Below are 21,732 nucleotides of genomic sequence, written 5' to 3'. Positions count from 1 at the left end.
TCGAGCAAGGCAAGACATCTTGGCGTGACGTCACGAACTGGGGGCGGGACTTTCTGAAAATGCCCAATTCGCAGCTCAATTTTTAGCAGATTTTGGACACTGTCATTTTGATTGGTGTTTTGCATTTGACTAAAAATATCCGCCTGCGTGTTTTGGGTATTTTAGATGCTATAAAACGTTTTTCTGATGTCAGTTAGGAAACAAAGTGTGATATCGGTTGTCCTTTAATTCACATTATAATTAAAAAAAAAAAACAATAACAAGCAAATATTGTGTGGGTGGTCATGAGAAGCTTTTGTTTTGAAGTGATCAACAGGAAGTCGATTTTTGGCGACTGCTCCACTGCGTGGACACAAAAAACAGCGAAATCGAGGAGAAGGACAGCGCCCAGCATAACTCTGGAGAAGTGTGTGGAGACGCATCGTTTTGGCCATGGGATTGCAGCCAAACTTCCCGGCCAGTTGGACTTCCAAAGAGAGGTAGGAGGAAGTCTGTTTTAAGCACCAAGGTCACAAACAAGGCGCCCGTTTAAGATTTCTCTCCACGGGCGACGCCAAGTAGCTTTTCTGGGATGTTGTCCGACTGATACCCTCCAGCGCGTCGTTATTCTTTTTCTCTTTTTTGGCTTTCTCGCTCTTCTCTTTTTTGGCTTTCTCGCTCCAGACGCGCTTGTGTTTATTCCTCCACGAGCGATTATTTAGGTGTAAAGGAAGTGACTTGTTTCTAGTACGTGGAATGTAAATCTGGTTTCGAAATTTTTCGCTGCTCGGGGACTACTCTCCATCTTCCGCCGAGAACGAAGTGAAGCGGCCCCGGTGGCGATGCGACTCCGTTTATCCGACAACATGGCCCGTTGCCGCTGGGTGAGCTAATCCGCTAAACTCGAAAAGAGGAGGTTGAGTTTTTTATCGCGACGCCGCAACTCATCGTCACTGCTTTCTCTGAGAAATTGACTCAGCAGGCTGGATTACACCAATCGAGCTAGCTTTAGCAGAACAGCGGAAGAAAACAAGTCATTGTTATTGTTTGACTGCCATTTTAAGATGCTGGCGTCACAATTAAGGCTTGCAGTTGTCCATTGTGCGTGTTTCTAGTTGAATTTATGTTAAATTATGACACATTCCAAGAGTTTTACTCAATGTAACTAAATTGTCAAATCAAGTAGGTGTATGAAGTGTGTACTCTCAAGTTTTTATCTAACTCTGTGATTATCAAAGTGCGGTATAGGAGTCCTATTGAACAGTACAGTTGTATTTAACGTTTAAATTCAATGCATTTGCATTTCAGCTTGAAGAACTGGTAACTTTTATCTATATTATTTAAGTCGTGTGATTGATTAAATATTATTAAGGTGGACCAGTGGACAAATCCCATCGACCTCACAGTGCAGAGGTATGGAGTGGAATGAACAATTAGAGAACTTATGATCACAAGGGTCGATGACGTGCTAGAGCCTATCTCAACAGTCTGTGAGCTTTTGGCAAGATAACATTTAACGTATATATTAGAGGAGATCCATTCAGGAATGCGTTTTTTTAATTAAAAAATATTATTTGTGTTTTTTTTGTAGTGCCTGCCTAACTGTTAGGACTGCTTATTTTATAATAGATAATGTACCTTTGAAAGTACAATAATACAATTTTAATGTGCCATATATAGGACAAAACAAGTCACTGCAAGTCACAGTAACATGGCATTTCTTGATTTTACAGCTTTTGAATTTAGTCAACATTAAGCTGTTGGTCAGATGTCATCAAGGACCACATGAATAGCCCATGAGACCACTCTAAATATAACCTTGAACTGCTGAGATTTCTTTTTTTTTCAATAACGTTTTCATCCGTCCATCCATTTTCAACACCACTTACCTATATACAGGGATGTAGTGGGAGGTCAGACAGCAGATGGGACGGTTGTGCAGCTTATCCTAGCAGACTTTGGGCGAAAAGCCGACTGCACCCTGAACTGGTCGCCAATCAGTCACATATAGAGATGAACAACCATTCACACCCAGATCCACACTATCATCGGGTGGAAACCGTTCCCATGCTGACTGCACGTGATTCAGACGATTGTACCGCTACTCCATTGGTGACTAAAATAAAGTTTTGCATTTTCATATTTATCTGTTTGATACCTTGCTCAATCCGAGTTGATCATTCTTCTTTTCCTTTTGGCTTTTCCCTTCAGGGCTCGCCACAGCGAATCGGTGTCCTCATTGCGAGAAATCATTAACGTGTCTTTACATTGATGACTGTCATTTATAGCCCTTCACATTAATCAATGAACAAGTAGCCTTCAGTTTCAAAAAGGTTGGCGATCCCCTCTTCTGGGTCATAACAAATGCATTCCATTACTTTCAATACTACTATTCACACAAAATATCGGTAACTAGAAGATGACTGATAATACAATGCTTTCAACTCAGAAAACTACCTAAATGATTATGTAAAAATATTGCATGTACTAATTAAAGATGAATGGAAATCTAACGAGTATCAATATTAAAAATAACTCAACTGTACTTTGACATTCTTTCATATAGGTCTAAAGCAGTGGTCTGGAACCTTTTTGACTAAGAGAGCCATAAAAGTAAAACATTTAGAAATGTTTTGCAGCGAGAGACACGCATGCACACACACACACACACACGCACGCACACACACACACACACACACACACACACACACACACACACACACACACACACACACACACACACACACACACACACACGCGCGGCCACTTTTCAACAAAATGTCAGAATGTATTATTTAAAATAACTTTGTGATAGTACTCACCAATACCATGAATGTTTTTCCGTGATTGGTAAAGATCCAGCCAAATGATCGGAATGAAAGTCAACTTGCCGGGTCCATAGACGAAGCTACTGCTAGCTAGCCTGCACACTGCTCATTAACTTGCAGGCTTGCTTTCAGCTGTCTCTCACACAAGTATATTGATGCTAAGGTTAGCATGGGGCTTGTCAAAGTGCCACTGATATTCAACTGTTTCATTCATGGTATTGTTTCATTGCAAATAAGAATCACGGCAGAACTTTTTCTCTCTACAACGAACAATTAATTGCGTCCATTCAACCCAAACTGTACGATACTCATCATTTTTTTTACTCGTCAGGCTTATTTAAAAGGGGGCGTTTACCTGTTTTGACATCAACAGCCATAGGTCAGTGTCATCCAATCAAAATTGTGCTTTCCGTCAACTGCCGCCCAAACAGGAAATGAACAGCAAAAAATGTGAATATGTATTTAGTTTTTTCGGCGAGCCAGATGCAATCATCAAAAGAGCCATGGGCTCCCGACACCTGGACTCTAAAGGATTGATTGAAGAAAGGATCAGGACGCAGTGACTACATGGCAACCATGCGTTCATTTTGGTGCATCTGAGTATTGTTAAACAATGTTTTCATTTGACCAACAATATATTTCACTGTATAAAAAAAAATAATCTCTATGGTTATGGTTTGGAGTTGCAAAAAAGTTAATTCCAAAAACAGCCAAGATATTGATGTTGACTTTCCTTTCAGACTTTTAAATATACAACTCCTATAATAGATTTTAGAACATTGTCATTAATATGTAATATGTCGGTTCAAACGAGCCAAAGCACTGTGTGCTTGTGCGTGACGTTTTCAAGACTCCAGTCTTGTGAGGTGCTTTCAAACAGTGTCCTCTTTGTTTTCACACCCCTTTGCTTGAAGAGGATTAATGCAGCTAATGATCTGTAATGTAGGGAAAGGGATAAAAGATCATCAAATTGAGAGGAAAACCCTCAGTGTGTGATTCTTGCAATTGTATGTACATTTGTGTGTGTGTGCGCGCACGTATTAGTTTGTACTCAAAATCTGATGTTTGCCTAAGAGTGTCAAAAGTGTTCCTTAGTTTTGTTGTCTCAAAGGTATCACATGGTAGCATATGGCATCTTTCCAACTTTTTATTTTTAAACCCAATCCCGGACCCCCTCCTGTTAATCCTGCCAGTATATCGCCAAGATTAGTGTTTTGTCACTGAGGCCTCCCCGCCTCCGCCTCCTTCTTGAGTAGAAAAGATACAATTGCGTTAACAGATTTATCTGACAATCAATGTTTGTGTGTGAACAGTGGAAGGTGAAGGATTTTGTTTTGAATTTAGCATATGTGTTTTTAAATGTTTGTGGTTGTGAGTGGGAGTTAAAAAAAATGCAGAACAACCACCAGTTGCTTGAAGGCCCTCGTTCATGCACAGAATCCAGAAGTTGATGTGGGTTTGGTTCTTGCTTGATAGATTTAAGTCAAAGACTATAATCTCTTTTGTGACTAGTTTATCTCAGGCACAACCCTCCACCTGTAGTAACCCTGATCACGCTATTCTGCACGTTTTTCTATACCGTAATTCCAGAGGGATTCTTCTTTTTTCTGTGTGTGTGTAAACCCACTCACCCACATTTCTGGAGTAGTTTTTTATATTCTCTGGCTAAGCGTCTGTGTAGAATTTCCTGTATAAAAGCCTCTAGGAGACTTCCTGCTCTCGGCAACTGCATGTGGATGTGGATGTGGAGGTGGGAGGGAAGTTGCTGTAAGAGTATAGAAGGAAGACAATCTGAAGCCGACAGCATGGTGGCCACTGTGGTCGCCGCAAATGTGTCATGTTGTGACTCTGCCAATTAAAAAATGATCCAAGAGTGGAAGTGAATGCTGTTTTGTCTTCTATCACTTTCCTATACAGCTATTTTTAAAAGCCCAATTCCAATGACAAAAACACAATACAGTGATTTGCAAATCATGTTCAATCTATATTCAATTGAATACACTACAAAGACAAGATATTTCCCATTCAAACCGATAAACGTCTTTGTTTTTAGCATATTTTATGGCTTCAACACGTTTGCAAAGCAAAGACAGGCTCATGTTTACCACTGTGTTTTTCAGTAAGCGTTCGGGTACTGAAGTCACAAATAGTTGACGGTATGTAGTTGGAATTTGTTTCCATTCTTCTTTGATGTACAAGTTCAGCTGTTAAGCAACCCGCGGTCTTTTGTTTTATGCTTCATAATGTGCCACACATTTTCAATGTGAGACAGGCCTGGACTGCAAGCAGGCTAGTGTCATACCCGCACTCTTACTACAAAGCCACCCGCAATGATGTGCAGAACTTGGTTTGACTTTGTCTTGTTCAAATAAGCGTTGGTGTCCATGAAAAAGACATTGCTTGGATGGCACCATATGTTTTTTCCAGGACCTGTATTTATTTATCCTGTATATATCATTAATGTATGTGGATGTACAGGTACTGTATATGGATATTTTTATTTGTCATAAGCAGACACTAATGCAAAATATGTAGCTGTTTTTGCCTATTTGCAATGGCAAAGACAGCTACATATACGGTACCTTGATTGCTTCTGTTTTTTTGTTTTTGTTTTGTACACTGGATCTCTGACTTGTTGGAGCCTTCCTTTCATCAAATTTTGTGTCGCAACACGAAACTAAAAATCAACTAAGCCACAACCTGAAACTGGAAAAACTTTGAAATCGTGGCCCTCGCAATTCAAGGTTCCGTCGTACTCACATAAAATAAGGTTGTTTTTCGTCAGGTTCTTTCTAAACTATAGCAACTCTTAATTTGCATATAATTCTCCTGGAATGTTTTTACAACGTAACTCATTCACTGCCATTTATTCAGGAATAGAAAATATGACGTGGAGTGCCATTCCCGAATTTGTTCTGGTTTTGTTTTTTATTGCAGGGGGTGCTGATAAAGAGCTGTCCAGACCTCTGGCAATGTTTTTCCCTTCCACGAGGGGGCAGCATTTGCCTTTTGTACAGCTGCCCACACTTGCACCTCATATTATTCCAGACTCATATAACTTAGGAATTTACTCTTTTTTTTCTGATGAAAGAAGCGAGTCTGAGGTTTCTTCCGCTGCATTGAATGTTTATGTAGTCTTAAAACTCAATATTCTGTGGGTCCTGCAACTTGAGTTCAAATGACAAAAAACCTGGCACTGCAGTGGACACATTTTGGCACATTGTCTGGCAGTGAATGAGTGAATGGGTTGCCAGAATTTCACACCACTCTTTGAAGAGCTTGAAAGGGCCTCTGATTCAACTTTGTGCACCATTACAGGACACGTCCTTTGGTTCGTTAAGGCTACAGGCCCTGCCAGCATGTTCCAGTAGTCATAGGACCCTTCAGTCGGCAGGTACCACCCTCCCTTCTTCCTCTCGTGTGCTTTCTTTATGATAGTCTTATAGCAGAAATGAACATTGGCTCTGTGCTGCTCACTCCCTCAGCGCTGTTTGATCCAAAAGAAACGTGCCTTGTAAGGAAGCAGGATGTTCACGGGCTCCACCAAGCTGCCCCCCGCCAAAACCCCCCAGCCCGAGCGGCTGGATGAGGTGTACGCCGCCTTACGCAGAGGCTTACAGTGAGTTGATATTGAGTATGTAGAAATATTGGAACATCCTTGAAACCATTTATTATTGGTTGTTCTTAGGTCGTACTTGCAGGTCCACCAGCTGGAGCTGGACACTCTAGGCCAGCAGATCCGAGAAAACAAGAGAAATGGTCGACTGGTGAGAGGCCGCCTATTCAAACAAGTCTCGCTGCTATCGAGTCGTGCCAGACTGGATGCAATTTAGTTGGTCTAAATGTTTTATTTTCTTCCGCAGGGGTCCTTGTATGAACAGGATAAGGTTGGTTTCTTACTCATCTGTTGTATACATTAACTGGTCAAAACGTGAAGTACACTTATATAATGTGATAAGATCTAATACAAGATTTTTATCAGAAAATTTGTCCAAAAGAAACTAACGCTCAGTTTTGAGTGAGACTCTTGCAGTGGTACAAATGTTGCAATATTCTTATTGTGGCTTGCAGTGGTATGGCTCGACACACCTTAATGCTCAGAGCTGCTTCTAATGACGGTCATGTTTCAAAATACAATTTATCCCAGTCCTGCCACAATTGAGGAAAATCTGCGGCTAACTGACATCAACACCAAAAGTTTATCGAAACCACAAAATGGTGACAAAGTGCTTTTTCTATTAGGTAATCTATGATCTGACAAAATGAAAATTTTCCTCACAACCTAATGCACCAAGATGCTAGAAGATGTCGCCAAAGCAATATTTCTTACATGGCATTGTCCTCAGTGTAAAATCAGCAAAAGGTTGAGATTTAAAGGACAACCAACGTCTCCGGGCAAGTAGTGTCCATAATTTGTAAAATGGCTTCAAATGACTTCTACTGAGCGTATTTTACAAAGATTCCACCTGCATATAGCTATATTTTACGTTTTAAGACTCACGCTGAATATTCAGGAAGTCTTGTTTTTGAGTTGGTGAGCTCCATGGAAGGAATTTATCAGCCTGTGGAAACAGGCTGATTCATTCCTCACGGGAGCTGGTCGCCATTTTTGGGTGCGACATTCCCCCCCGCCCGTTTGCCTCAAAATGACACGGAAAAATTATTTAATCGATTGCAAACTTGTATGCTTTCCTCTTCAGAACTATTTGAATAATATTCATAACTGGATGTGTAACAAGAAAGCATATTCTCCGAACCTGAAGCCATTGTTTTGATTCTGCAGCAATGCAAGACGTCTTGGCGTGACGTCACGAACTGGCGGCGGGACTTTCTGAAAATGCCCAATTCGCAGCTCATTTTTTTGCAGATTTTGGACACTTTAAGTCATTTTTATTGGTGTTTTGCATTTGAATAAAAATATACTGCGTGTTTTGGGTATTTAAGATGCTATAAAACGTTTTTCTGATGTCAGTTAGGAAACAAAAAAGTGACGTCGGTTGTCCTTTAAAGGAAAACCCACAACATTTTTTTGTTTCCTAACTGACATCAGAAAAATGTTTTGTAGCATCTAAAATACCCAAAACAGGCAGGCTGATATTTTTAGTCAAATGCAAAACACCAATAAAAATGACTGAAAGTGCTAAACTGCACCAAATTGAGCTGTGAATTGGGGATTTTCAGAAAGTCCCGCCCCCAGTTCGTGACGTCACGCCAAGATGTCTAGCCTTGCTCGAGAATCAAAACAATGGGTTCAGATTCGGAGAATATGCTTTCTTGTTACACATCCAGTTATGAATATGATGCAAATAGTTGTGAAGAGGAAAGCATAAATGTTTGCAATCGATTAAAAGAGTCCTCCCATATCAATTCGAGCCGTCATGATAGCAATGTAGCGTCCCAGAAAATGCAGAAGATGGCGCCCAAGCTCCGTTGGAAATGGGCTGATTTATTTGTCTGCTGGGAATTTGTGTCAGCGAATATCAAATAGTTGTCTTGGTGCAACACACAACAATTGCCCATCATGTTATTCATGTGTTTTCCTTTAATTTCGCCACCAACATGGATCCACACAAAGGTTTCAGACCAAACAAAGTACCCAAAATGCAATGTGTGTCTCTTTATCGGTCAGGGGCGTTCCAGACGTGACGTGACGTCACGTCAGGATTCGTCACCAACTCGAGTCTCAAAACGTAAAATATAGCTATACGCGGTAGAATCTTTGTAAAATACGCTCAGTAGAAGTCATTTGAAGTGATTTTATAAATTATGGTCACAACTTGTCCGTCAGTTCTCCTTTAAGTAGATAACATTTCGCACAAATCTATTTCCTCATTGGCACCTTAATGTAAGGTTGCGTCATGAAAAAGGGGGTGTACATTTTGCTTCTGTTCTTATATAGATCACGTTGGATTCTGGGTGTTGTGTATTATCTTTATTAGTTGACCTTATTTTACTTTTTTTTTTTTTTTTTTTTTTAATAGCAAGTTAAAGCCATAGAGAGATTCATGCGACGTTTGGAATTCCATCTCAGCAAGGTGATTTCGAATCATTCAAATCCCAACTACGTATATATTATACAGGTTATGGTTATTTCAATTCAGTATGTGTGAAACCGTTTTATCTTGTAGGTGGAGGAGCTATACGATGCTTACTGCATACAGCGGCGGCTCCGAGATGGTGCAAGTAAAATGGTGGCAGCTTTTAACTCTGCCACCGGGAGCAAAGAGGCCAGGGAAAGCTTGAGTGAGGCCAGCAGGGGATTTCGGGAATGCACGGAGGTGAGTAACTGAACCTAAGTCAGTGTAAAGGGTTGCATTTTTGGGGAAATATTTTAACCATCATGTTGCTTTGCATGCAGCACATGTGCTCACTTGAGAGCGAACTGGAAAGCCACATGGGAGAATTTCATGTCAAGATGAAGGGTGAGTGACTCATTTTGTGAACTCATCGCTTTCACTTCCTTCTTTTCATTGCAATATTTTTTCATTCGTGCTGTAGGTCTTGCTGGTTTTGCTCGGCTCTGTGCGGGTGACCAATATGAGGTGAAAAAAAAATCAACAATTAAAACACACCCAATGCATGTATTCATTTTTAGAAAGTTGTAATTTTTATATGTCCGGAGATTCTAGTATTTTTTTTGGACTATGAGTCACTCTGGAGCATCAATTTCCCCTGTCAAAAAGGCATCCTTTAAAAGAAAAAAACCATGTCATTCTGAACTGAAAGTCACATTGGGAGGGAAATTTATTTGACAAAAACCTAGCCCAAAACCAGTCAATGTCAGAATCACCCCCTAAATCCCAGTTACCCAACTGTGCGTGCGTTTGGAAATACCTTTCAAGCATGCACTGCAGAAACATAGCATTGTTCAAAGGTGCCATTTTGTTATTTAGAGCTCATCAAAAGAGTGCTGGAGCCCAGTGCGTTGAGCAGAACTGACAGAAACAGTTTAAATACGACAGCTGGCTACTGCAAATCACAGGATGGCTCTTGACATTGACATCTCCCAAGATCAGAATTTTCCCTTTTCACCTTTTTGGCTGGCAAAATATAAGCATTCTATCGCCTCATAGTGAGCAATATGGTGTCCATTTAGCCTCTATACCACTCCAACAATCATTATTTTGAGGTTTATAATTTCAAGGTCGTTGTATTAAATATGAGAGGTGCTGTGAAATAATTGCCTGATTCGACAGGTGCTCATGCGCTACGGGCGTCAACGCTGGAGGCTGCGAGGCCGAGTAGAAGTCAGCAGCAAACAGATGTGGGACAGCGAAGACTATATTTTCCTGCCTCTTGTTGCTGAACTTTTGTCCATCAAGGTAAAGGCCTCATCGGATGTGTTTTAACATCGACTCCCACCGAGGAATTTCTGTTTTCCTGCAACGAAGACATATTATTTTAAAAGGTGCTTATAAATGAAACGTATTAGTAATCTTATTCTCCATTCGCTTGGTTATGTACTTCACATGGGCCTTTTGGTCTCAACCATACATTAGTGACATCATAAACGTAATCGCTTTTCAGTTTGGGTGTTAAGATATGCATGACTTCTAAACTCTCCAAAAATTGTGCAAAATGTTATGGTTCTTAAGTGTTTTGAATTCTTAGGAAAAAAATAGATGTAAAATATAATCTGTTTCACTAAGACACGTTGCATTCACGCACGTGCACACACACACACACACACACACACACACACACACACACACCAGATCTCTGATTGCATCACATATGTAGGTTGTGATTTTATTTGACAATCGTAACACACAGCCACACAGAAAATAACAGGAAAACACTGTCCATGTATTGCTGCCATTGGGTCAATTTTATTTTGGATCCAGTTTCTTACATAACCAATTGAAAGAAGGAAAACACACATTGAAACCACCATCCATGGCTGCCTTTCTTTTCAGGTGACAGAGCTGAAGAGTCTGGCCAATCACGTGGTGGTGGGTAGCGTGTCCTGCGAAATGCTCGACCTGTTCTGCCCACTCCCCCAGACGCTTGCTGTGGATATTAACGACCTGGGAACAGTTAAGCTCAACTTGGAAGTCACATGGAGGTATTTAAATTTGCAATATGCACGCGCCCTTTAGTCACACAACGTAACTATATGAAATCATATTTCTTCCAGTCCTTTTGATAAGGATGACCAGACATCCTCCTGCAGCACAGTTTCCAAACGTCTGTTGTCCAATCAGAGCCCTCCTGACACGCCCTCCATGCGAGAACAAGTGTTTTATGTGAGTCAACACGAACTCTCACATGTCATCATTCTTTATTGAAACATGTTTCCTCGCCGGCCACTTCATATGATGCACCTTAAAATATCCCTTCAGAATAATGCTTCTTAAAGGCAAACATATAACACAGAGATACTACAGTATTTACAGTACAGTTTTTTTCTTTAGAATATATGCTTGTTATTGTTTTTCTTTGCATTTAACTATGTTTACAAAGTGCATTTTGAGGCATTTAAGTTACCGTATTTTCCGGTGTATAAGGCGCACCCAAAAGCCTGAATTTTCTTCAAAGGATGGCCCTGCGCCTTCTATGTAGGTGTGCCTTATATGTGAAGTAATATCAACCCACAACAGGTCTTGCAACTCCTGTATGTTGCAGAATTCACAAATGTTAGAGAATCAGTCAACTAACCATTGTCAGAATGCTTTCACAGCTATAATGTGAGCCATTGTTGTTTCCCACATTGTACTGTGTGTGTGCGTGCGTGTCTGTAATAATACACTCTACAGCCATTGATTGAAAGCAATAAAATAAATCACAGTCACGCATAAGATGCTCTGAACCCAATTTTTTATTGTTCTAATAAATTCATTTGTTTGTTTGTTTTTAATTGAGAATTTCAGTGTTCAGTTTGAGGGTTTCAGTGTCTTTTGAAAAATTAAGCTAGCATCTGTTAGCAGTGTACCTAATAAAGTGGCCAGCGAGGATATCCACTGATCTGTTTTGCCTCGATCATGGCTTGCTATTACTTTCATTTCATCGGCTTGTTCTGTTTCAGCTGCTCTCCACCTGCTTTGTGTGTAGCAGTAGCACTGATGTGTGTGAGGATAATCGCACAGGACTGTGTGTCAGGTCATGTGGTTGTGGAAGTGGCGTGCGTAACGCAAGTAGCCCTGCGGCCAGTAATGGCACCCGCGGGCGGTGTGACAGTGGAAGCGTGTATGAGCGGAGCTGCGGCCCGTGTAGCTGTTTAATAGTGGTTGAGTAGCCGTCCAATATGTTCCTCCTCTTCCTCACCTCGCTGAAGAGCATACCTCCCGGGGGCGCCGTGCGAAGACGCCAGCCGACAGAGGCGGTCAGAGGCGTGATGGACACGACGTCTTCCTTACAGCGCACACTGAGCCATGCAAGCGCCCCATCCAGACATGCACAGTTGGTGTGTGGAATGTAGTTTTAGTGTTGGTGGACTTTAGTTCAATAGTGATAGTGTGTAACTGACCTGTTGGATATGAACCATACCCTTATTTCTCGATACATGGAAGGGGGTTTTCGATTTACAATTGCTAGTTGTGTACCTGTCCTACGATAGAGAAAAGTCGGCTCAATTGGTGCCATCCTTTGTATCCATCCCTATTTCCAAGCCTACCGTACTTTCCGGTGTTTAAGGCGCACCCAAAAGCCTTGATTTTCTTCAAAAGATGACCCTGTGACTTAAACACAGGTGCACCTTATATGTGAAGTAATATTGAACCACAACAGGTCTCACAACTACTGTCAGCAGCCACCGACTCCATTTCCCCCCGTAGAAGAAGTAGTGCATAACCTCAACCTCTACTGTAGCACCTTATAAGTCATTTATTGAAGGTGTGCCTTATAGTCCTGTGCATCATATTGGATTGGATTTTCCTTTATTAGTCTCGCAGTGGAGAAATTTACATTTCACAGCAGCAAAGTGATGAAAGGAATGAAAGTAGAAAAACAAAATACATGAACTGCTGGAAAGGCATATGTATCAGGAAAATGTTTGAAAATACACTATTCATTGGGGGTGCGCCATATACTCCAGTGCGCCTTATACACCCAAAAATACGGTACTTACAATTCCACTGTGATGAGGGATCTTATGAAACATGTTTTCCATGGTTCCCCTACACTTAATATAAATTGGGCAAATTATTAAGGCATACATTTTGAAGTATTCCTGAGCACCTGCTCTCACTTGCTAGCTATCAAAAAATGGGAGACCGGCGTATTTCACAACCACCTATAAGAAAGTTTTATTTTGTCACAGTTGAAGTTCACTCGAAAAGCGACACATAAAAAAAGAGAATTAAACATTGTGTTTTGAAGATCAACATGTTCAAAGAGTGTGGTTTAATCTGAGGGTATTCCACAAGCTTAATGCTACCATGTTTTATGAAATTCCATAGATATGCTAAAGCTACAATAAAGTGGATAGAGCGTTTTATATTCAAGGCCTGGAAATATATTTGATACAAATATCATTGTAATTAAAGTACTGTGAGACTGTTTCATCATTGCTGAATGAACTGAACATAAACAAGGGCCCCTTGTCGACACAAAACAGCCAGATAGACAGAGACAGAAAAAAAAGCACACCAAAATCAACAACTTTAAATCTTGGTAATAATGGGGACAATACAGCCTGTTTATATTCAGGCATCTTTCAGACCAACATCTTAAACCGCCCTAACAAAATTGGCAATGAAGATTACAACAACAGCTAAAATAACAAGTGCAGTATTGTAAATTTGCGGTTTAATTTGTTTCCAATGTGAATTTCCTTTGTTTGTGACCTGTAGAGCAAAATTAGGATGTTTGCTCCTTTCCACTTGTTTTCTTTTTCCTGCTGGCGCTAAAATGTGCTCATTGTTCTTGATTTAAGCATGCTGCTTGAATAAATCTGGCTAACCTGACCTGAATGGCAGTGGCCGTAAGGGCTTCAAAGCCCTTATTTGTTCCACATCCCGCATGGAACATATCCGTTGGACATTACTTGCACACCACGTTTGTCAGCCTTGGTCATGACCGTCATGTGCAACCTTGAGACCTGACTGTAAGGAGCTTTGACAACCGCTGTTTAATTTGTTGTTATAATAGTTGGGCCTTCTTAAAGCTGTTTGATCGGTGGATTTCATCACTAGCAAAACAGGTGTTCTAGCAAATATTCTACCTTTATTACTGTCAGAGAAATGCCCAACTACATAGTAATGTACTAATGAAACCTAGCATGTTGGTTTGTCCCTATGTGTTAGCGTTAGCTTGCCAGTCATTCAACATGAAGATAAAATGGGTCCTCCTGGGAAGTCATCTGAGTGTCATCTGTTGCTTATTGGTTTTTTTTTAATACAACTCTTGGATTCAGATTTGGATTGAAATATTAAAATATTGGTTATCACAGCTGGAACTGGGATAAGGTGGAAGGAATTATAAACCGTTTGACAAAGCAGTCAATCCTAACACACAGTGTCGATTTGCGTTCGATTTAATTGTTCAGCCTTAATTCGGGTATATTTGTGTAATGACCTCACATCAGTTGTTGATTTTCCTCATCTCACTCTCTTATTTTCTGCAGTCTCTGCTGAAACGACAAGGAGAGCTCGACAACGGTACCGTCTGGTCCAACTCCTCCGAGTCCTCCGACGACTCGTCCAGTCCAGCCCTGGCCCACCACGCTCAAAGGTTGTCGGCCTCCAACGTACTGCATACCGGCGTCCATGCACCGCACAAGTCCAGCGCTTCGACGCCATCCTTGTCATCCAATCAGGAGGAGGACGAGAGCGAAGCGGGCGAGGTTTTCTCCCCAAGAGATTCGGTGCATAACGGCCACCCTCAGACGTCATCCTCTCGTAGCCGAGTCGGTGTGACTGGCACGGAATGTACTGTGATGGATAGGCTGTCCGTCCAATCGTCCGAGCTTCTGGAAACCTCGACGGAGCTGAGCTGCTCGTGCTCCGACGTTTCCTCCACGGCTGCCGAGTCGATAGAGAGGACGGACGACTCTCCGGGCAAAGACCCACCAGAGAATTCGACAATCCTGACCAGAGCAGGGACCGCAGAAGCTGAAGGACCAAGCCCGACAGATCAGGATTTAAAACATTCTGTTGAAGCTCCAACTGTAAGTTGATGCTTGTGTTTATTCACTATTTCTATAGTCCAGCCTTTAAACCCCTTAAAGGACAACCGACACCACTTTTTTGTTTCTTAACTGACATCAGGAAAACGTTTTATAGCATCTAAAATACCCAAAACACGCCAGATTATATTTTTTGTCAAATGCAAAACACCAATAAAAATGACTTAAAGTGTCTAAAAACTACTTCAAATTGATCCTGGAAGTGGCCAATTTCAGAAGGTCCCGCCCCCAGTTTGTGACGTCACGCCAAAACTTCTTGCATTGCTGAAAAATCAAAACAATGGCTTCAGATTCGGAGAATATGCTTTCTTGTTACACATCCAGTTATGAATATGATTCAAATAGTTCTGAAGCGGAAATCAGCCAGCACTGTTTGCAATCGATTAAATAATTTATTCCGTGTCCCAAAAAATGCTGGGGATGGTGACAAAGCTTCGTGGAAATGGGCTGATTTGTCTCCTGGGAATTTTTGTCAATGAATATCAAATAGTTGTCTCAGTGCAACACACAAAGATACACCATCGCATTATGTATGTGTTTTCCTTCTTATTTCGCCATTAACACGGATCAACACACAGTTTTCAGACCAAACAAAGTACCGCAAAATGCATTGTGTGTCCTTTCTCGGTCAGGGGCGTTCCTTCCGTGATGTGACGTCAGGAATCGTCACCAACTAAAAAACAAGACTTCCTGAATATTCAGCGCGAGTCTTAAAACGTAAAGTATAGCTATATGCAGTGGAATCTTTGTAAAACACGCTCGGTAGAAGTCATTCGAAGCGATTTTACAAATTATGGACACAACTTGTCCGGAGGCGTCGGTTGTCCCTTAAAATGCATAAAAAGAACATATTTCCATTTTGCCTTTGTTTTTCAGACATCTTACACAAAATTTCACACTTAATTAATTTGGCATTCCGAGCGCCACCATCATGACAATAATAAAATACAGAAGGCCCAACCACTTATCAAACATCAGGTTTTATTTCAAATAGATATACCGTATTTTCTGGTGTATGAGGCACACCGGAGTATAAGGCGCACCCCCAATGATTGATGTATTCATACACCAATACATGTTACTTATACATGCATTAAACATACTTATATAAACCTTAACGATACAGTGATACCTTGGCTTACGAAATTAATTGGTTCCCAGACAGAAGGTGCGTCTTATACTCTGGTGTGCCTTATATATGTAAAAAGTTTGAAAATACACCATTCATTGGGGATGCGCCTTATACTCCGGGGTGCCTCATACACCGGAAAATACGGTACTGTATAGCCAAACAACGTGCTGCACAAATCAATATACGGTGATAGCTTGGCTTACGAACTTAATTGGTTCCCAGTCAGAGTGTGTAAGGTGAGAAACGTCAATCCCAAAAATTAATTTCTCATAGGAAACCATTAAAATGAGTATAATCCGTTCCCAGGTCCACATAAAACATAATTTTCTACTCTCTACTCTCTTTGTCGTCTGCCTGTCTCTTTAAGGTTTAACGGCCTCACTCTCTCTCTGTCTCTCTCTGTCTGTAACCCCGACCCCTCACTGCTGCGTTCTTGACTAATCACGTGGCTTTAACCGAAGACTGGGGGCGGGGAATAGAGGACAAAAACAGTCGGCTGCCATTTTGTTGTTAGAAGAACAGGCTCGTTCGCAAAGGACACACCACTTATTGAGGCAGCTCTGTGTGTATCCCAAAAAAAGTTTGTATGCCAAGGTAAATTCTTCATGAATTTAACGTTCGTAAACCGCAAAGTTCATAAGCCAAGGGCTTCGTAAACCGAGGTATCACTGTATTTAGAATTAATTATTTGCAATTATCCGAAAATGATCATTTGTTACTGATTGGTCAAGCAAGTAGTTGAAGTGTTAATGATTCTGCTTTTCTCCCAGGTCCCTTTTCCCACTTCTTCTAGTTTCAATCAGGAAGTGGAGACTGCTCTTGAGAGTTTTGACTTCCTCAATTGCTCAGACTTGGAGGAGGAGGAGTTAGAAGCGGAGGAAGAGGTGGAGGAGGAAAAGGAGGAAAGGGAGGAGGAGGAAGAGGCAGAGGAGGAGAAGGAACAGGCTGAGCATCAAGAAGTGGTTGTCCAGCAAGAGATGGATGACTTGCATGAAGACAATGAGAAGCCAACGGAAGAGCAGCATCAAGAGGAAGAGGAGCAACAAAAGGAGGAGGAGCCTCAAGAGGAACACACACGAGCAAAGCAAGAAGGCCAGGAAGAGCCTGGCCAAGATCAAAACAAGAGTCAACAAGAAGACAACATAGATGAGGAGAAGGCAGAGAAGGAGGAAGCGGAGGAAGATGAGAAGAAAGAGACCAAAGAAATCTTGGACTCTGGAGAAAGGTTTGTGTTTTCCTTTAAGTACAGGGAAGAGTGACAGAGCACTTCTGCCAATCGTGAAAATTGGAGAGTAATCAACAAAAGGGTTTTTAATTACCAAAAGATGGCGCAAAAGTATTTTCTTTTTTGTTTTTGTAACACGAGCCTTCGCCGTGACTAAATCAAGCACCCCCCATCACTTCAATAAACTCGTTCCTTGGACACAAAATCCCGCACGGCAGTGTCAAAGAACACATGGATTTTTCAGAGGATAATAGACCACTGGTAAAAAAAAATCACAGTAAAAAAATGTATACTAATAATATATTATTAAATCATTCACTGCCATTCCCGAATTCATTAGGGAATTGAAAATATGACGTGGTGCGCCATTCCTGAATATGTTCGGGTTTTGGTTTTTCTTGCGTGGGGTGCCGATAAAGCGCTGGTCAGACTTCTGTCAATGTTTTCCTTCCCACGAAGGGTAACATTTGCCTTTTGGACAGCCGCCCCATTTCAAACTCTGATAACTCCAGACCCATTTAACTTAGGAAAAACGTTGTTTTTTTCTGATGAAAGAAGAGCGTCTAAGGTTTGTTACGCTGCATTGAATGTTTATGTCGTCCTAAAACTCAATATTCTGGGGGTTCTGCAATTTGAGGGAAAATGACAAAAACCCTGGCACTGGAATTGACACATTTTTGTACATCGTCTGACAGTGAATGAGTTAAAAATTCGACAAAATAATTATTTTTGTATGAAACTATTTTACAAATACAGTAAAGTCTCGTTATATCGATATTCAAGGGAGTCCGAAAAAATATCGATATAACCGGGACTATCGATATATCCGACCCTGTTTGCATGAAATTTTCTCCGTGCGTGCATAGAAATAGTATCGATATAACCGGGACTATCGATATATCCGATATCGATATAACGAGACTTTACTGTACATGAAACCATATTCCGTTCATTTTTTTTCACAGTGGAATTATTTGATCAAATTAAAATGTGACTGTATGTGGATGATACGAATAAAATAATGGAAGGGGTGGAGGTGGCACTGTGTTGGACTGATGAGCTTGACTGGAAGTAATTTAAACAGTATTGAAATTTCAAACTCATTTTTCCCGCGATTTTCCGTATTTTGTGCCGATAGTGATGAAGAGACAGGAGACGTGTTGGAGTTCCTCATGGAGGCTCCGGAAGGATTTCGGAATTCTGACGAAGACCGCGCCTCCGAATCGCAGGTGCACTGCAAGGCTGACCAACCAAGTTCACTTTCTCAGTGTCAACGTATATTCCGAAAAAATTTAAACCCAATATCAGTGTCCGAAACTCATGACCAAAAGTTAGCGGACACCCGGGCAAACAACTCTGAAAAGTTGCCTGCCCCATTTTTCACAACTTGAAACACAGTAAGAGGATTCATCGCAAAGAAACAAACATTTTGTTGCGAAATATAAAGGATTTTTTTAATTATGGAAGTACCTACCACAAAAGCTCCCTTGCTTAATTTATGGCAAATATCCCTTGCTGAAGATTTTGCTCCAGTTGTTGTTTTTCGTCATGGTGCACAATGCAATCTTTGCGTTGCGTCGTCTGCTTAAAAGCCACGTGGACTCCTCTTTCTAAGCGCCTTTCAAAACTCTCAAGTACACTTTTCAGTCACGGTACAGTCCGAAGCACGAAACAGGCATTTGCATACTCTGCACCGGCAGCCAATCGTTTTGAAAGTTGTACGCCCGACGTAAAAGTTGTACGCCCCGGGCCACCCTGCAGACGTTATTTGAAACACTGCCAATATGTTTCCATCAGGAGTCGAGTGGAGAAGAGGAGCAGGATTTGAGTCAGGTGCAACTACCTGCGGAGGAGGAGGGGCGCTGTGAGGAAAGGGGCAAAGAGCAACACGGTAAGTGGGAGGAGCTCCTGACAGAATGCCCACCTTGCTTATGCCCGCGAATATCAAATCCAATCTACTTGTATTTGGTAAGTAACGTATTTTTCGGTGTATAAGGCGCACCCAAAAGCACTGATTTTCTTCCAAAGATGACCCTGTGCCTTATAAGCAGGTGCGTATTTTATGTGAAGTAATGTTGAGCCAAACCAGGTCTCGCTGCAACCGACAGAAGCCACGAATTTTTTACTAAGTTTTCCTTAGTAGAAGAAGTGCTGCGTAACCCCAGCCTCTACTGTCGCGCCTTATGTGGTGTGCTTTATATTTGAAAAACTTATATCTATTTATATATTATATTTGGAGAACTTTTTTTCACTCATTGAAGGTGCGCCTTATACTCTGGTGCGCCTTACATATGGAAAAAGTTTGAAAATACACCATTCATTTGGGATGCGCCTTATACTCCGGAAAATACGGTACTGTATAGCCAAACAACGTGCTGCACAAATCAATATACAGTGATACTTTGGCTTACAAACTTAATTGGTTCCCAGACAGAGTGTGTAAGGCGAAGTGTATCCCAAAAATTAATTTCCCATAGGAAACCATTAAAATGAGAATAATCCGTTTCCAGGTCCCCATAAAACATAATTTTCCACTTTCTAATTTTCTAAGCCTTAAACCTACACAAAATACCTTCTTTTATGTATAATAAATGTGCTGTGGTATTATAATTAAAGAAATAAACTGTACTGTATAATAGTCATTTTATTGACCTTTGTGATGGTCGTTGATGGCTTGATGGAATGGAGTGTCCGGTTTCCTCAGCATTAAACACTTGATGAGGAACGTAACCTTCTTTCACCATCTTGAGGAATGCTCCCTTGTAGGTGCGTTCTCTGTGATAATTGTGTCTAGTTCCTCATCAATTGTGTTCTGTTTATCTGGGTTGATAGCTTTTTGCATCAAGTATACAGATGACTTGTGCGGGTTGTTTGTGGAGCCTGATTGATGGGATATTTTAACCTTGCAGTCTACACTCTGCTTTTGAACTATCAAAGTTGAAATGAGTCCAAATTGCAGTGTTTTCTATCCATTTTCTCACCATTTCACTTTGTTTTTTTTCTCACTTTTTTGTTTCAAGCTCTGTCGTTTTGTGTATGTTTTCTCACTCTCACTCTGTCGTCTGCCTGTCTCTTTAATGTTTAACCCCCCCCCCTCCCCGCTGCATTCTTGACCAATCACGTGGCTTTAACCGAAGACTGTGCGTGGGGAATAGAGGACAAAACAGTTGGCCACCATTTTCTTATTAGGGGAACAGGCTCGTTTGCGAACGACACATCACTCATTGTGGCAGGTCCGTGTGTATCCTGATAAATAGTTCGTACGCCAAGGTAAAATTTTCAGAAATGTAACGTTCGTATACCGAAAAGTTCGTAAGCCAAGGGGTTCGTAAACCGAGGTATCACTGTATGCGCAACATCCTCGACAAGAGAGGTTCACATGGCACAATCGTGCGATTTTTTTTTTTTTTTTTTTTTTTTTTCGTGGAAACAAAAATAGCTCAACTTGTGCTTTTGGTTTCTTTGACTCAAATCTTCCAGAGCAGGAGACGTCACATGATGTTCAGGAGGAGGCGGAGCGTCCCCCGACTCCCAGTCACTTGGCCACCACTGTGTTCTAATTGGTCTTTTCCATTCTTGTCCAAATGTGCTCATTGCCAAGTCGACAAGCGAGCTCTTCCATTACTTCAGAGTTTGTGCACACATTCGCCTTGTTCTGACCAAGAACCACAAACACATTTCTTCATTTTCCAAAGTCCTCAGTCTTTCAAAGGCCTTGTGTGGCCTGCAGTCGTACCACTTTGTTTCAAAATAATCCACTAAGAGCAGGCTCGGTTTACTTTTAAGTGATGAAACAACACAAAGATGTTGCCTTTTTTTTCTTACCATCACTGACTGGGGCCAGTTCAGCATTTGCAGTACTGATGAGACTGGGCACTTTTTGCAGTGTTTTCCAGCAAGTGAAGCTCCTTTTGGTCATTTCCACGGCGCTCTAACGTATACTAGTCGTTTGAAATTGTCTTTTAAGCTACAACAGGACTTGAAATGCCTTATGACTAAGCGTTTTCGGGATACATATGTACATTTGACAAGATTGTTTGAAACTGATGCAATATGCGGTGTAAAATGATATTTAAACCTGCATGAGTGTACCTGCCTCACACTGCCAGCATGTCTGTTGTACAAGGCTTAACTGATTCATTTAAACGTGTACAAATTCCAGCCTCAGTGGAGCGCCACCATGTCTCTGCATTTCTTTTTCGTCTTATAAAAAAGCCTCTTCATTCAGAAAGTGCCTCAAGTGACAGATATTAAGGTTGTAAAAAAAGGGGGGTGAACAGGCAAATGTTTCAGTGTTTATTTTGGAATTACCTTTAAGAATGTTCACTTTAAGAGATATGTACTGTTTCATATAAAGAATTGTATCTGTCCTGAAATGTTTTATGTTCAGAAATGTTCAAACTTTATAAAAGTTTTCTTTAAAACAAACATTCCGATTCCTTTC

The 21,732-nt window shown here is 41.1% G+C and overlaps 1 protein-coding gene across 2 annotated transcripts; it reads left to right on the top strand.

Annotated features, from left to right (window-relative positions):
* The first annotated feature begins 336 nt into the window (after positions 1-336).
* ripor1 (RHO family interacting cell polarization regulator 1) lies at positions 337-21,716 on the top strand. Of its 2 annotated transcripts, none has more exons than XM_088992570.1 (17): positions 337-479; positions 6,126-6,201; positions 6,293-6,426; positions 6,496-6,574; positions 6,671-6,694; positions 8,789-8,842; positions 8,936-9,085; positions 9,166-9,229; positions 9,306-9,349; positions 10,004-10,129; positions 10,724-10,872; positions 10,945-11,053; positions 14,371-14,913; positions 16,834-17,288; positions 18,427-18,517; positions 19,086-19,179; positions 20,774-21,716. In XM_088992570.1, the coding sequence occupies exons 3-17, from the start codon at positions 6,335-6,337 to the stop codon at positions 20,785-20,787; spliced, it is 2,088 nt and encodes a 695-aa protein (XP_088848696.1). In that variant the 5' UTR covers positions 337-479; positions 6,126-6,201; positions 6,293-6,334; the 3' UTR covers positions 20,788-21,716. The 2 variants fall into 2 exon arrangements, with proteins under 2 accessions (XP_088848696.1, XP_088848695.1); XM_088992569.1 differs by having other exon boundaries at positions 20,769-21,716.
* Positions 21,717-21,732: the final 16 nt, after the last annotated feature.

This window comes from Hippocampus bargibanti, linkage group LG03 (genome assembly GCF_051943395.1).
Source record: "Hippocampus bargibanti isolate YZ-2025 linkage group LG03, ASM5194339v1, whole genome shotgun sequence".
NCBI lineage: Eukaryota > Metazoa > Chordata > Actinopteri > Syngnathiformes > Syngnathidae > Hippocampus > Hippocampus bargibanti.
The sequence above is the reverse complement of the archived record's forward strand: the minus strand, read 5'-3'. Positions and strand labels throughout refer to the sequence as shown.